General features: G+C 44.8%; 1 protein-coding gene across 2 annotated transcripts in view; it reads right to left on the bottom strand.

Annotated features, from left to right (window-relative positions):
- The window catches only part of PLXNA2 (plexin A2), a 298,684-nt gene that overhangs the window by 226,689 nt on the left and 55,541 nt on the right, over positions 1-16,454 (bottom strand). The window contains exon 4 of one of the 2 annotated variants that reach the window (XM_006834052.1): positions 1,751-1,759. The exons of the other annotated variant lie outside the window; for it this stretch is intronic. Coding sequence (XP_006834115.1) covers positions 1,751-1,759 — 9 coding nt within the window. The remainder of the gene's footprint in view (positions 1-1,750; positions 1,760-16,454) is intronic. 2 annotated transcript variants of the gene reach the window in all.

The raw sequence follows: 16,454 nt of genomic DNA, 5'->3' as shown, positions 1-16,454 counted from the left end.
CTGAAATAGGTTTTCAAAGTAGTGGGTAGGTAGGAGAGGGGACTCCTAACAAGAGAATGAAAATGCAAGCATACAGGAGAATCAATAGAGAAATGGAGAATTTTTAATTTGGCAAATATATATATGTTGTTGATGTTGTTAAGTGCCATCAAGACAGTCCTGACTCATAGGCACCCTGTATAGGGGTTCCAAGGAGCGGCTGGTGAGTCTGAACCGCCAACCTTGAGGATCAAACCAACCTTGTAGTCGAGTACTTAGCCTTAGGTGCTGTCAAGTCAGTTTTGATTCATAGCGACCTTATGCACAACAGAACGAAGCACTGCCCAGTCCTGTGCCATCCTCACAATTATTGTAACACTTGAGCCCATTGCCGCTGCCGCTGTGCCAATCTAGCTTGTCTGGGGGGGAAGGGGGGGAGGGAGGGAGGGTCTTCCTCTTTTTTGTTGGCCCTCCACTTTATCTAGCATGATGTCCTTCTCCAGGGAATGGTCCCACCTGAGAATATGTTGAAAGTATGAGAGACGAAATCTTGTCATCCTGGCTTCTAAGTACATTCTGGTATATATACACACAAACACACATTTTCTTTTGCCTTTCTTGTGTCTTATTCTTTCTTTTTAAAGTTGGGGTATTATTCTTGCAACAGGGAATGCCAGAAGGTGCTGCCAGCAGCTGTTTAATGACAGTGTCAAGAATGTCTTTCAGGAAGGTAGTCATGGTGGCAGGAAGTGGTGATGGAGAAAATGCGATGAAGAGAGGAGTAGGTGGCCCCACATCTGCAGAGAGGTAGCTAAGAAATGGAGTGTTGCACTGGGACTTGCATTGTTATTGTGAACAAAATCCTTCCTGTAAGAAGGCTGGGGAGGGACAAGAAATATTTTCCAGTGTTTCTTTTTTTTTTGCATACCTTAGAATTGGCAACTAGAATTACCAGCATCTCAGAGTGTAACTTCGGGCAAATATCTCAGCTCCTCTGTTCAGCGTCCCCCACGCTCTTCTTTGCCAGTGGCAGTCATGAGGTCATGAGAATTTGCTCAAAGGGCATGGAGTCCTTCAGAGAGGGATCCCAGCAGACACTGGGGGTAGCTGTCCCCTAATTATTTCACATCTGGAAAGGTAATGGCTCTTAGACTGGCAGGCTGTGTCTCAGACCAGCAAGAGTGTTTTTGTGTCATTGATCCCAGAGAAGCCGATATGTGCAGTGGAGACTTGAGGCAGCCAGACGTAGAAGGCAGCAGAGTGGCAGTGAAGAGCCTTAGAAACAAATGTACTTCAAAGAAAGCCTCAGGAGCACTCAAAATCAGAGATTTGTTTCTGCTCAGTCCTTATGACTTAGTTCCCTAAATCTGAGTCAATACTGACATTGAGTCAATACTGATTCACAGAGACCCTAAATAGGGTTTCAGAGACTGTATGATTTTTTGGGAGCAGATAGCCTCATCTTTCTCCCATGCAGCAGCTCATGAGTTTGAACCACTGACCTCGTGATTGGCAATCCAATGCCTAACACACAGTGCCACCAGGGCGCCTTACTTCTATGAAGGCAAACTTAAAATTCTTTTAGTTAAAAAATCTTGCTTAATGAGTCCGCACCAGGGCCATGGGAAGGAGACGGCAAGGTACTCAGCCCTCCCTGAATGGGTGGTTCCCTACCTCTTGGGATAATGACCAAGAGCCTATGAAAGTTCCTGGCAGCTATGTTTCTTCCACCTTCTGGGCATCACCACGACATGCACTCTGGGGATAGAACCTGCAATGCCTGGCTCTTTCTCTAGTGTTCTGCTTTTTCTATCTTTTTAAGGGGGAAGACAGAGGGGTATTTGGGCCTATCATTACATATTTACATATTGCATTGGGTAAAGTTACTGCAAAATGCCTGTTTATAGGAGTACATTACACATTAAGAGCAAAGATGTCACTTTGAGGACTAAAGTATGCGTAACCCAAACCAAGGTATTTTCAATCACCTCAGATGTATGCAAAAGCTGGACAATAAATAAGGAAGACCAAAGAATTGACACATTTGGATTATAGAGTTGATGAAGAATATCGAACATACCACAGACTACCAGAAGAGCAAACAAATCTGTATTGGAAAAAGTAAAGTCAGAATGATCCTCAGATAATTAGACATTGCCTCACGTACTTTGGACACGTTACCGGAAGAGACTGTAACTGGACATCATGCTGGGTCAAGTGGAGGGTCAGAGAAAAATTGATTGGTACAGTGACTGCAAAGGTGAACTGAAACATGACAATTGTGAGGATGGTGCGGGGTGGGCACTGTTTTGTTCCGTTGTGCACAGTATCTCTATGAGTCAGAGCCAACTAGATGGCAGCTAACAACTACATTACACATTTAATACAGACCATTAATTGATGGAGAGAAGGCTATAGGCTTTTGGGGAGCAGTTAACTAAGTAACTCTAGTTATCCTAATCACAGGTCCTATGGTTATTAGCAACAGACAACCCTACTGAGTTTCAAAAGCTACTAATAAGATGGGTGGGTGAAGACAGAGAATAAGAGAACCAAGCCCTTACTTCTGTACAATGATGTGCAGCATGCTGAATGTGTTCATACATAGTATCTCACCAAGTATGCCCAGGATTCTATGGCACGGGGACGAGAATGATCAATGTCTCTATTGCAGAGATAAAGGAACTGGGTACTTTCCCCAAGGCTGTGATGAGTAGTGCTCAGGTCACCGAATTCTGGAAGTCTTCCATCTCTGCCCGTGCTGCCCTGCCAGAGTCTTTGTGAGAAGGATGTACATTACATGCTGTGTCTTTATGGGAAGTCAGAAGGGTATAAACATGTCTTCAAATACGGTGTAGGTACATTTCATAGTCCATGGTCAACAGTACTTATACATAATAAGGGATCCAAAAATATTCTTTGAATGACCATTTGGTTGGCTATAATGTAGGAAGGAATCCTGCTGTGGTGCTGTAGGGTAAGCACTGGTCTGCTAACTACAATAACAAGGGTTCAAACCCACCGGTTGCTCCACAGAGACCCTATACATGACTGCTAAGAGTCTGAACCAACTCACTGGCACTTAAGAACTACATATGGAAGGACACAACAAGTGTACTGAGGCATACAGGTGATGGTGAACTAGGAGTCACAAAACTGGGATACATGTCTAGGTTTCTCTATTTATTGACTGAACACCCTCTTGAGACTTCTGTTAACCCATCTTCAAAATGGAGAGAATAATAGTCACCTTTGGAGTTGCTACTCAGAGGTTCTGAGGCACCTCTGGGTGGTGTAAATAGTTAAGCACTCAACTACTGAATGCCTGGAATTCACCCAGAGGTTCCTCAGAGGAAAGGCATAACTGTGACCTGCTTCTGAAAGGTCCCGGCTTTGAAAATCCTATGGAGTACAGTTATACCGACACACACGAGGAGGCCGTGAGTCAGAGTCAACTCAGCGACAACTGTCAAGAGCGACGAAAACTTAGTGAGATGAGAAACGTGAAAGCACACTGAATATTTCTTGTTGTTAAGTGCCGTTGAGTCAGTTCCGGCTGATAGCAACTCTGTCTAGGGTTTCAGAGGAGTGGCAGGTGAGTTTGAACCACCAACCTTGCGATTCAAACCAACTTTGCAGTCCAGTGCTTATCCTCCAGCGCGACATCAGGACTGTATACTAAGATGTGTACATTTGGATCTTCCTGACCCTGAGGTTCAAGTGGCCACAAAAGATAAAGTAGCCAAGAGATAAGGAAGCTCATCTTCTGAGAGTCTTTGAAGCAATACCCACATCCTCTTTCCCCAGCTAGTCTGGGTGGAGTATGTCCAGGAGGGAAGGGTAGGTTACATTAGGACACCAGAGAGACCAGCATATGGTATGGTTGGCTATGCATAAATCAGTTCCCCTTTCTTCTGTCCACTATCAGAGACCTAGTAAGAGAAGTATGAGGAAAAGGGGAGTAGTAAGGACAATATCCTGGTGTGGCGCTGTGGGTTAATGCACCAGACTGCAAAATCATTTGAACTGCAAGGTGGGTAGTTCAAGCTCACCAGCTGCTCCTTGGAAACCCTATATAGGGTCACCATGGGTTGGAATCAACTCGATGGCACTTAACAACAAACAACAAAGACAATCACTAGGACAAGACATCCTGAAGACGCCTCTGAGCCTCAGAATCTTATCTGAGTTCAGGATGCATTGTTAGGAAAGGTCAGCTAAGTAAGTCTTCCACCAGGTTCTTTGGCTCACTACTGAGCTGAGGGGTAAATATCGAGAGCAAAGTCATTCCCTTGATCATTCCAAGGAGATGGTGGTAGCTCTGTCCTGTTTCCTAACCTCAGAGGCAGGGCAGGAGCGTCACTCTTGTGGTTGATTCAAGGGCCTGAGTTAACCAATAAGGAGGGCCCCCACAGGAAGATGAACATACCTAACCTCATTTATTCTTCAGAAGCAACGCTACAAGGTAAGTATTATCATTCTCATTTCACAGATGAAGAAACCAAAGATCAAATGGGTCAAATAATTCACCCAATTATCATCTACATAAAACCAGTTGCAATCCAGTTGTCTCTGACTCACGGTGATAACCATGCGTGTCAGAGTAGTGGTGGTGGTAGTTAAGTGCCGTGGAGTCGGTTCCGACTCATAGGGACCCTGTACAGGGTTTCTGAGGCTGTAAATCTTTACGGGAGCAGAATGCCTCATCTTTCTCCTGTGGGACAGCTGGTAGTTTCAAACTGCTGACCTTGCGGTTTGCAGCCCGATTCGTAACTGCACTGTGTTTTCTGCAGCTGATTTTTTAGAATTAGATCACCAGGACTTTCTTCTGAGGTACCTCTGGGTAGACTCAAGCCTTTATCCTTTCAGATAGCAACTGAGTACGTTAACCATTTACATTTAGTAGGTTGCAAACATAGGATCTGTGCCCAGGATGGCCTGACTCCAAAGTGCATCTTCTTCCCATTACACCACACTGCCCCTGTCCAAACAGTCCAGCAGTCAGGAGCTGCAAATAAATTACCTTACCTCCTACAGCAGCTACTAAATCAGCACAAGGAGACGCTGGAGGCTGGCAGACAGCAGATCTTTATCAAGACACTTGAAGAGCAAGAGAAATATCTCCACCCTTTTTCCAGCCAAATGCTTGGCTGTGTTTGTAAGATGAAAAACACTTTTTTGGGTGGAGGTGGAAAAAGGGTGGAATCTCAAGCTGAAGTCACCACCTACACCAAAATAAACCTGAAGGCAAACTGGGACCTCAAGGGTTTTGTTCAACTGTATATGTGTGTGTGTTTGTGTGTGAAGATGTGTGGGAGACAGAAAGAGGAGGCGGAAGGAGTATCTTTTTCATACCCAGTGGCATTTATGAACTACAATTTCTCAAAAAACTCATGCTTCTCCTCACACGCTTACATCACACTTTCTCTTTCCTGACCTTGTGCACAGTGATAGGCCGGTTTAGTGGTTGAGCACAGACTTTGTGTAGGGACCAGCAGATCTGGGTTTGTTTTCTAAACCCATCACAAACTGAGTTATTCAGTAATACTGAACATGAAGTAAACCTTGCATGAATAAATGGGCAAATAATTTAACCTCTTTGTATATTAGCTTTCTCATCAGGAAATAAAAAAGAAAAAAAGGTGACGGTAATAGTCATAAAACTGACCTTGCAGGACTATTATGAGAATTAAAAGAGGTCAAGTGCTTAGGACAGTGATTGGCATCTAGATGACACTCAATAGATGTTTCTTGGCTTTCTAAGAAACTAAGGTCAGGGTTTCTTAGTCTTAGTAGGATTGTCATTTTGAACTGGATAATTCTTTGTTGTGGGAGACTGTCTTGTGCATTTTAGGATGTTTAACAGCATTCTTGGCTTCTATCTACTAAATACCAATACCCCTGTCCCAGAAAGAACAATAAAAAATACCTCCAGACATTGCCAAGTGTTTACAAAGGTGCCCCTGGTTGAGAACTACTGGCTTAACTGATATTGTTGTTGTTGTTAAGTGCTGTCGAGTTGGTTCCAACTCACAGTGATCCTGTATAGGATTTCCTAGAAATGGCTGGTGGGTTGAACTGCCAACTTGTGGTTCACAGTCCAGTGCTGATCCTACAGTGCCGCATATTAGCAAGTAATGTAGCGTAGTGGTTACGAATCGGGCTGTGAACTGCAAGTCAGCAGTTCGAAACTACCAGCTGTTCTGTGGGAGAAAGATGAGGCTTTCTGCTCCTGTAAAGATTTACAGCCTTGGGAACCCTGTACAGGGTCGCTATGAGTCGGAACCGACTCTACGGCACACAACAACAACATCTTTGAAAGCACATACTTAGTACTTCTGATAATATCCCTTATTCTGAATGTGTGAATGAAATTATGAATGAGAATAGCTCTACAACTTCAAACCCTTGGTGGCAGGAGGAGTGTAGTTTACAAGTTCTGGAATCTGGAAGGTACATGGGATCACAGGTGGGGAAAGGACACCCTTCACTGCCTACCCACCCACCCATGGCCTTTGCTGCCTGCTGTCTTTCTGTGCAGGCCTGGCCTCTTCTGGGATTTGTAGATGGCTCACTGCCAGGAGAGGGAGGCTGAAGGAGTCCCTTCTCCCTGGGAAAGGGCAGTCCCAAAGGGCGTTGGCTGCAGCAACGATGGCTTGAATGTCTGGGTATGAGATGCGACGGATTGAATCACGTGCGCTGCCCACAGCCAGGAGTGAACATTGTGAACCTCTGAAATCTTACCTCCCTCAGAGGCAGAGCATACACCTGTAAGCATCTTTGGGTTCATGTAAAGAAGAGTTCTTAAATTGGACCAGAGAGAGGGCTCCTGTTCTAGGATTTCTTCCATTCTTCCCCTCACTGCGTTTCCCCTCATCTTTTTTTTTTCCTTTCTGAACATTTATTGAATGTGTACTACATTAGTTGGTACTACGGCACAAAACTGATCAATGCGGTTCCTATCTACACATTGCTGAGTGTACAGAGGGAGAGAGAAAACAAAATGGACAGTATCATACTGTTTGATACTTGCTGCAATAACAACAGGAAACATTTACTGAGCATTTATTTGGTGTTGGGCATGATCTAAGTGCTTCTCATCCATTAACTCATTTAACCCTCATGATAATCCTGTGAGGCAGAAACTAGCCTTTCTAGTTGTCAGGTGAGGGATCACAGGCACAGGAGGTGAAGCAATTTCATGGTGTCACACAGACATGACACTAGATCTAGGGCCTGCCGTCTTTATGACCGCTGTCCTCTTCCACTCAGATGGGATTTGGAGTGCTCTGAAGCACATAGAAAGAGCAAAAAGCTCAGACTAAGGGACTTCTAGAGGAGGTGAAACCTCAGCATCTTGAAGGCTAGGAGGTGTCTGTCAGCTGGGTAAGGGAGAGGGAGGCACTTCCAGACAGAGAACAGTGGAAAGTCCCAAGGTGAGGAGGTGGATGGAGCCACCATCGATGTCTCACTGGGGCAGATTTTCCCCTCCATGAATGGACTCTGTTCTCCTTGCCTCATGGCTTGGTTAACTCTCATCCAGGTGACTGGTCTGGTGTGGCTTCCTCTTCTCACCTGGGCTCCCTGATTTGACATTACAGCCAAGACTGTGACCATACGTTGTGTTCTGAAAGTGTAGCCTTCAAAAGCCTGCTCCTCTGATCCATTCTGCTCTATTCTCTTTGCCCCGGCCCCTGGCTCACTACTTGGCCTCGATTTGGGTTCCTTTAGCCTTGTTTTATTCCACTGCCACTGTGTGTGTATGGTGGGTGAGTGTGTGTGCATGTGTGGCTGTTACAGGGGTGTATATCAGGCGATGGGTAACGCAGGTCCAACACTTGAACTTTTCTTTTTTTGAAACAGAAAATTCAAACTCACAACCCTGATGTATACAATCTGACAAGAGAGCAAGAGGCTTTGATTGAAGGGAGGTAAAGCTAGGGAACGGGAAGAAGCCACTCTAGGTTCAAAGGCACACTGTGTCAAAACTATTACAGAGTTTGAATGTTTCAGGTCATACACAACTTTGAGGATCCAACGGAAGCAATAGTCCTTTACTCAGAAAACGTGTACCCACTGCCATCGAGTCAAGTCTGACTCATAGCGATCCTATTTAGGGTTTTCAAGACTGTAAATCTTCATGGGAGAAGACAGCCTCATCTTTATTGCATGAAGCAGTTAGTTTGAACCGCTGACCTCTGCGATAGCAGTCTAATGCCTGATCCACAGAGCCATCAGACGCCTTCAAAAAATGTACAGACATGTAAATCTTTCCCCTAAAAACAGAAAATGGTGAGGGCAATGGACCCTTGAAGCCTGGAACATAGGTTAAAAATCTTGCGCATTCCACTATGGCCACATTTTTCTACTAGGTCTCCCTGCCTCCCTGCCTTTGGAGGGAGAATTATAAGATTTCAGCTGCTTCAGCACAGTGAATGATGAAACCCAGCCAGTCCTGGCATTGTTTCGCTTGCTTGAAGTGCGCAGAGGCCCAGGCTTTGGAAAGCATACTCCTTCTGCTCAATTTTCTATGATTAGGGCTTTGGTGTTAGCATTCCTCCCACACAGCTCTGAGGGTCATGGGTGTCAGAGATGATTTATGCCTCAGTTTCCACACTAGCCTAAGGCTATGGTTAGAGTGAACAAAGGGTGGGCCTGCAGGATGATTGTGGGCTAATCAGTTCACCAACTCAGGGTTCATTTTCTCAGCCACAATATCATGACTCACTGGTAGAAAGTTCAATGACCTTAATATGGTCGATATATACAGGGACGTATAGTGTAGTGCTTACAAATCGGGCTGCGAACTGCAAGGTCAGCAGCTCGAAATTACCAGATGTTCTGCGGGAGAAAGATGAGGCTTTTTGCTTCCGTAAAGATTTACAGCCTTGGAAACCCAGTATCAGGCCGCTATGAGTCGGAACCGACTCCACGGCACATAACAACAACAATATGTGTGTGTGTGTATATATATATATAAAGGGACAAATTGAGCCACCCCTCTCCTATAGGTATAAAACGATTTGTCTAGTGATTTGTCTAGTGATAGTGTCTAATGATTATGCATCCATAAATCCTACGGGGAGCTCGTAATTTTGGGCAAAAAGCTCTGGACAATTCCAGCAATGTCCTGGGTTCATTTACTCTCTTTGCCAGGACCTATAATCTCAGCCAAGGGAAGAGACTGCAGAATAGCCTCTTGCCATGGTATCCCTGGTACATGATGCTCAGGTTGGGGCCCTTGTCTTCTAAGAGACGCAAATCTATTTTCAAGTTCCCAGTGATGGGAGCACAAGCAGGCTCTTCATAGGCTCTGCCTGTGTTAATGAGCTGATGTGGAGGAACTGACCGAGCACGAATGAACAATCACTACCTAGCATCACCGAAGTGCTCCTCGGAGCCTGCCCGATGTATGTGTTTTATGCAGTGCTCAGGCTGCTGGTGTCTGGGGCCTGCAGGCAGGTTTATGAGATTAAAGCCCAGTGCCCAATAAATAATTTAGCAACTTACTACAAAAAAAAAAAAAAAAAGAAAAGAAACATACACGTAGTATAATAGCTACTATCTCCAGCAGTCTGATGTGTACATACATTTTAAATGCACATCACTTTCAACTACATGCTTTCATTTAAATGGTAGTCCAAAACCAAATAAGGAGACGCCGAAGACGAACGCCATCACCTCCATCCTCTCCATACATCCGGCCATGAAGATGAGGCCAATGAGAAAGAAAATTATTCAAGGCTCTAATCATTCAAGACTTTGCTGGCTTTTTTTTCTCTTCCTTTATTCCTGGATCTTTAGGATCAGCACTTGACTTTGAACCACAAGGTCACTGTTCAAATCCACTATCTGCTGCTCAGAAACCCTGTACAGGGTCACTATGGGTCAGAGCAGACTCCACAGCACTTAAAAACAATAACAACAAATCCCTTCTTGCCTACGGTCACTGTTTGTGTGTATAGGAAGAATCTGAAATCTCCACTAGACCAACTATTCATTCAGAATTTGGTTTTCCTCTCCCAGGGGTGCTTTTTATGGAGCAAAGCTGGCTCTGTGCACTGGCTCCTGCGGCGTCACAAGTGACTGACTCGCGGGTGCAGCTCAAAAGCTGGGATAAATAAATATCCCCGTCAGAACCACCAAAGTCCAGGCTGGAGATGCAATGAGCCTGAAGCAGTGGTGATTGACTGATGGGACTTGGGCTTGGGCATGAGGGAGGGGGACAGGTTGAGGGGAATGCCACAGGGAAAGACAGAGGGAGATAGCAGATAAATTACAGGAAGTTACCTCAGGAACTAAGAGCATCCACAGTAATCTAGATACTAACATGAGCTGACAGGAGAAAAGATTGGTAAAGGGAATCCTCTTGTCCTTACTGCAAAGTTGACTGGTTCTGTCTTCAGTGGAGAAGGGCATGAGGTAGGATTTCACTCCCGCTTTCCTGGAGAACTTGGAAGGTAGCACCCACTTGTGTAAGAGCCCCTTAACTCTTATGAGTAACATCTACTCACTGCCTACGGAGCTTCTGCAGACACTATGGAGCTTACCCCCGGCGCCTACTTGGTGCGCCTTCTTGGCCTCGTATGCATTTACTGCCAACGGCTGTGGTTTATCTCCCGTTGTTTATGGCTTGGGACAAGCTGCCTACAAATAGCCCCCCAAAGAGTGGGGAAATGCAGGCATCTGCCATTCTGTGAAGCTCTTTCCAGAAATGAAAAGGACAGTCATAAAATATTGCACAGGAGGGGGTGGGGGTAGCACGCATCATAAAAAATGTAATGGACTAACGCTAATACAAAGACTGGCTGCAGCCAAGAGTGCTCTGCTCAGACATCAGTATCAGGGAGGCACCAAGGAGGCAGACATTTTAGTTCTTTGATTTGATAGGGACGGGGGAGATTTGAGTATATTTTTTCCTCTCTTTCTCTGACTGTGGCAATTCCTCTGGGACAACCACCAGTAGGCTACCTCATGTTTTATAGCTTCAGGAAGAGTAATAGTAAGACTACTGGAATGACTGGAGGTGCAGAGAGGTTTGCAGGTACTTTACACGGCCACCTAGGGTGAGTTAAGTTGCAGATTTGGGTTGTATCTTCCAAGATCTTGCAAGTGACATAAGAAAGTTGAAGGTAGGACTAAATGTGTATGTGGGTAGCTATGTGCTTGTCCAACAGCAAGAACTGATTAATGTTTCTGAATCAGTAGAAATCAAACCAATGTAACATCAGTGATAGCCCATCAAGAATCTCCATCCCTTCTCAGTTTCAGGGGAAAGAGCACTTGCTTGGTAATCAGTGAAAATTCAGGTCCTTGAGGGTTCAATTATACATACTAATTATTTTTCAGAGTTTTACATTGAAAGTACCTACCTTCTCCAGTCAAGGCATCAGCCAATTACTATCTATGCACTCGTTAGCTTTTATGTATGTTCTTCCATTGACTAGGTTAATTTCCAACATATATACGGGGCAGATGACAAAAGTGTTTAAAAAATCTTGTCTATTAGTAGCCTCCATGTTTGATGATGCTAAAAGCATTTGCTTGTCATGGATTGAATTTTGTTGTTGTTACTGTTAAGTGCTGTAGAGTTGGTTCCAACTCATAGCCACCCTGTATAAGGTTTCCAAGGACTGTATGGTGGGTTTGAATGATCAACCTTGAGGTTAACAGTTCAGTGCTTATCATCCAGCACTACACCAGGACTCCATGGATTGAATTATGTCCCCACAAAATATGTATTATAAATCCTAACCCCTATACCTGGTGATGCAGCAGTTAAGTGCTCAGCTGCAAACTGAAAGATCAGAGTCTCAACCCCACCAACTGCTCTGAGGGAGAATGATAAAACAACCCGCCTCTTCTGTAAACCCTCAAGGGCAGTTCTACTTTGTCCTAGAGGGTTACTAGTTGTCTGAGTTGACTCTAAGGCAGTGGGTATGGTTTTTGGATTCTATCTGTGGTTGTAATTCCATTTGGGAATGAGATTCCTTTGTTATGTTAATGATGTGGCATTAGTTTAGGGCTTGTCTTAAATCACTATCTTTTGAGATATAAAAGGGATTGAACAACCAAGAGACAGAGCAGAGATGAGGGAAGTGAGGCCAAGTCACATGAAGACTGCCCCAAAATAAAAGCTCAGAAGACACTAGGGCCTTTCTGCAGATTGGATACAGATAGAAAGTCTTTCCTTAAGGCCAGCCTCCTGAATTCAGACTTTTAGCCTCCTCGTTGTGAGAAAATAAATTACTGTTTGGTTGTGGTAATTCAGTTAAGAGCAGAACTAGGCAGCTAAGGCACCACCCTTTCTCCTTTCTCCGTACCCTGTAAGTTCTCAGCACTTCAGAGGTGTGGTTGAATCCTGGGCCCTGAAACTGAGAGAGATTCCGACCAGAAACCTGCCTAAATCTTAGCAGCCTGAGCTCCATTACATCCAGAAAGACCTGACGCAGATTGTCTTTTCCTTTAGATCACTTAAAACCATCTTCTAGATATGTAGATGCTACCTAGACTCTGGGATCATTGAGAAGAGAGACAGCGAGCCAAAACCATGGTACCTGAAGTGGGGCAAGACACCTCAGGTCAGCCTTTCAGTGTTTGGTGAGAGAAAAACTGAAGGCATTTGGAATTCAGGTTCCAGCTCACCATTTGCTTTGTAGGAGCCTATCTCTGTGTTGTTGTGGAGAATGGGTAGAAAATAAAGCGGCCTTCTCCTGATACCACCAGGAAAAGGGGAGGTAGAGGTGTCTCTTTTGTCCTCAGTATCTGGGTCTATGTGAAAGGAAACTGAGACAAGAGAAGGACCTTACTAGGCATACAAAACCTGTGCTAAGCTATTTATATTCTTATCTAATAATACGAGTATAATCCTTATACAATTGGTATTATCAATCTTATTTTATAGAGACCTTGAGTTTCAGAGAAGTTAAATTACTTAAACATACTTAGTAAATAGTTACAGTGGGGATTTGCACTCAGGCCCACCCAACTCTGAAGATCATAGTCTTCTCACAGTGACTAAAAAATTATGGAAGAGAAAAATCAACACATGATGGTTTAGAGGAAAACTTATCTTCAATCTGAAGGTCAAAAGAGCAGAGAGTAAGGCATCCTTTATGCCAGCTGATGCAAATCAAGTGATAAAGGGGTTCACCATGGTGCTGTGGTTGGAAAAGGCTGAGCAGTCTTTGTGCATGGTGACATATGTGAGTACTCAGGCTGAGAGCGGATGGTTCATTGATAGTCTCCAGAGCTGAACTTGGAGCCTGATCAGACTAAACTCTCTGCTGAGACTGGGACACTGGGTTCCCCAATTCAAATATGTTGCAGATGAACCTGGAAATGCATCACAACAAGAGAGGGGTCTCATCATTTCCCATTCTGTGCAGCGATGGACTGTCTTATATGTGTGATGTTAATGGGTTCTCTGTGGCCCGGCAACTCTGTGGATGGAACCTGTACTCAATCATATACATAGAAACGAGGCTCAAATGGGCCTGTCCACAGCCATTTGGCTCAGCCTCAGTCTACCAAGCACAGGGCATAAGGAAACATTCCTTGTTACCTAGTTGGCTCACAGCCATCTTAAAGTCTTAGGAAGAAGTCACCATAGTCTCTGGCCTCCTAGACTAGACGCTATGTGTTAGTATCTATCCAAGTCTTAGACTGGGAGTCCCTGGGTGGTGCAAATGATCAACATCCTTGGCTGATAACCAAAAAGTTGAAGGTTGAAGTCCACCCAGAGGAAATCTGGAAGAAATGCCTGGCAATCAACTCCCCCAAAGTAGACTGAAAATCCCATGTAGCACAGTGCTACTCTGACACACACAGACTCGCCACAAGCTGGAGTCAGTTCAATGGCAACTGGTTAGTATTAGCCTTAAGGGAGAACTTACTGATTGTAGGGTGACTGAGACCTGACCATGAGCCACCATAACTGGCTGTGGAATATCCTAGAGACTTTCAAAAGCAGGAGAGCCACCTAAATGCTGCCCATAGTACTGGACAGGAGAGTACCTTTCACCAGCCTCACCTTTGCTCACTGGTATTTCAGTAAAGGCCCAGTACAAATATAGAATGTATAATTTTCACATCATTCTTGGCAAATCCCAGGTGCACCCCATTAGCAGAGTTCCAAAGATGCCATTTTCTATCAAGAAAAAGACATGCCTCATCGTAGTGCTTAGCTCAGGGCCCTATTAATAGCAATCCTAATTATATGGCTGCAAATTTAATTCATAGCAATGATTAGTGTCAGAATCAAAGGCATCAGGCATCAATATTGATGGAATTGCATAAGCCCCATAAACAGAGAACAAGGATTTGGGCCCATCCCCCCAGCATTGGTCTGCGGTTAACTATTGCATTAATGTCTCTTCCAATTTTGCCAGATCAAAATGACTCCATTTCTCAGTGTTTCCCTCCTCCCCCCGAAAACCTTTGCCCGGCCAGCTCTGAATGGGGATGACTGGCACACAAAAGATCTCAGACAGCGTCTTTGAAGAAGAGCCCGGGGGCTCTGAGGGATGCACGGGTGATGGGCCCAGGCCCCACGCTTTACACAGCAGCTCTTGGCCTCGTCAGCGACACTCTTTTCTCTCCCCTTCAGAAAGCTCATGGCAAACAATGATGCCTGGAGAAAAGCGAGTCAGCTGGGAACTGTGTGTGGCACAAAAGGCAGCCACCCTGTCCATTGTGGGCTGGGCTGAGTGGGATGGGGACGGGGAGGAGGAGGCCTGAGACAAGTGACACAAGGCAGCGTGTGCCGAGGTGACAGCTGCCATGTCCTGGGTTTCCAGGGCATCTTTGCTCTGCAGAATGGGAAGTGCTACCCTCCCACTCTGCCTCTCCTGCATTGCCTTGCTGCTCTCTGTAGGCCAGGTGGTGGTTTACAGATGGACAACTGGAATCTCAAAAAGTCCAGCAGAGTGTGAAAGCCAGTGGTGAAAAGTACAGGTATGGAGTCCAAGAGATCTGGTTTCAAACCCCAGATCTCTACTTAACAATGGAACTCTGGCGAGTTACTTAACTTTGTTGAGCCTCAGTTTGATCATATGTAAAATGGGTGTAACATGAATTCTTGGCTTACAGGGATACTGTGAGGCTTAACTGGGAAGAAAAAAAAAGAGAAACCTTTAGATCAGGGCTTAGTACACTGTTATTGTTGTTGTTGTTGTTGTTAAGTGCTATCTAGTCGATTCCAACCCATAGCGACACTGCATAGGGTTTCCGAGGAGCAGCTGGTGAGCTTGAACCACCAACCCTGTAGTTCAAACAGCTTTGCAGTCTGGTGCATTAACCCACAGTGCCACACCAAACAAGGGACTAAGTTATAGTAGATAAAAACATAAATTAAGTGGTGTACTTAGAGGACTCACATCCAAGACTCAGGATTCTCAGTGCAGTGGTTTGTGTGGATGTATTCCCCCCTCTGATTTAGTACAACTCCTTGGTCCCAAAACATAAGTTTTGTGGTCAAATTGCCTTCTCTGCTAGCCAGGCCCTAGTAAGTTCCCTAAGGACCTGTAGAGTGAGGGCTCAGAACTGCTTTTCAGCCCAGAGTAAGGGTGTGTGACCAGGTCTGTGATGACCTGGAAGGTAATGATTCCCAGTCCAATTTCAGGTTCTGCTCAGGGAATGTCTGTATGCTAGGGAGAGCAGCAAGTTAGGCTGACATTTGCACACAGGGAATGCCCCTAAGTATAGTATAGGGAGAAGGGCCTACAAATCAGAATATAAAAACCTAAGTTCTCGTTGTGCCTCTTACTAAGAAGCTAGGTGATTTTGAGCAGATCATGAAGTCTTTCAAGGTCTCAGCTGTCTTATCCATAAAACAGGACAATAATATCTCATCTACTCAAACTCAGCAGGCTGGACAATTCTTATGAGATTTTCTGTGACTATAAGGAGCTCTGGTAGAGTAGCGGTTACGAATCGGGCTGCGAATCTCAAAGGCAGCAGTTCGAAACTACCAGTTGTTCCATGGCAGAAAGATAAGGCTTTCTGCTCCTGTAAAAATTTACAGCCTTGGAAACCCTGTGCAGGGTCGCTCGTTGAGTCAGACTGACTCTACGGTACATAACCAACCAACCATATCATCTATGATAAACTTTTCAGAAAGACTTCTAACTCTGCTTACTGGAAAAGTCACTAAGATTCTTTCCTGGAGAACCTATAACCCCTCTGCAGGGTCCCAGTTCCACAGCAGTCCTTCTTCCTTGGTTTCCCATCCACTCACCCTTCTCTGGACAGTAAAGCATGAGAATTCCTGATTAGTTACTAAAGCCTGTTGATGCCCAGGTTAGTTGAGGACACTCAACTTGAATCACTAGACTTTGAAGTAGATTCTCAGAGCACAGTGCAGGGGGGTGACGGTCAATTGGAACAACCTTAGTATTGTTGATAAGTGCCGTCAAGTTGATTCTGACCCATAACGACCCTGTATAGGGTTTCTGAGTGGCAGCTGGTAAGCTTGA

The sequence above is a fragment of the Chrysochloris asiatica genome, unplaced genomic scaffold, assembly GCF_000296735.1.
Source record: "Chrysochloris asiatica unplaced genomic scaffold, ChrAsi1.0 scaffold00009, whole genome shotgun sequence".
Classification (NCBI taxonomy): domain Eukaryota; kingdom Metazoa; phylum Chordata; class Mammalia; order Afrosoricida; family Chrysochloridae; genus Chrysochloris; species Chrysochloris asiatica.
Note: the sequence above shows the minus strand (reverse complement) of the source record. Positions and strands in the feature narration are given on the sequence as shown.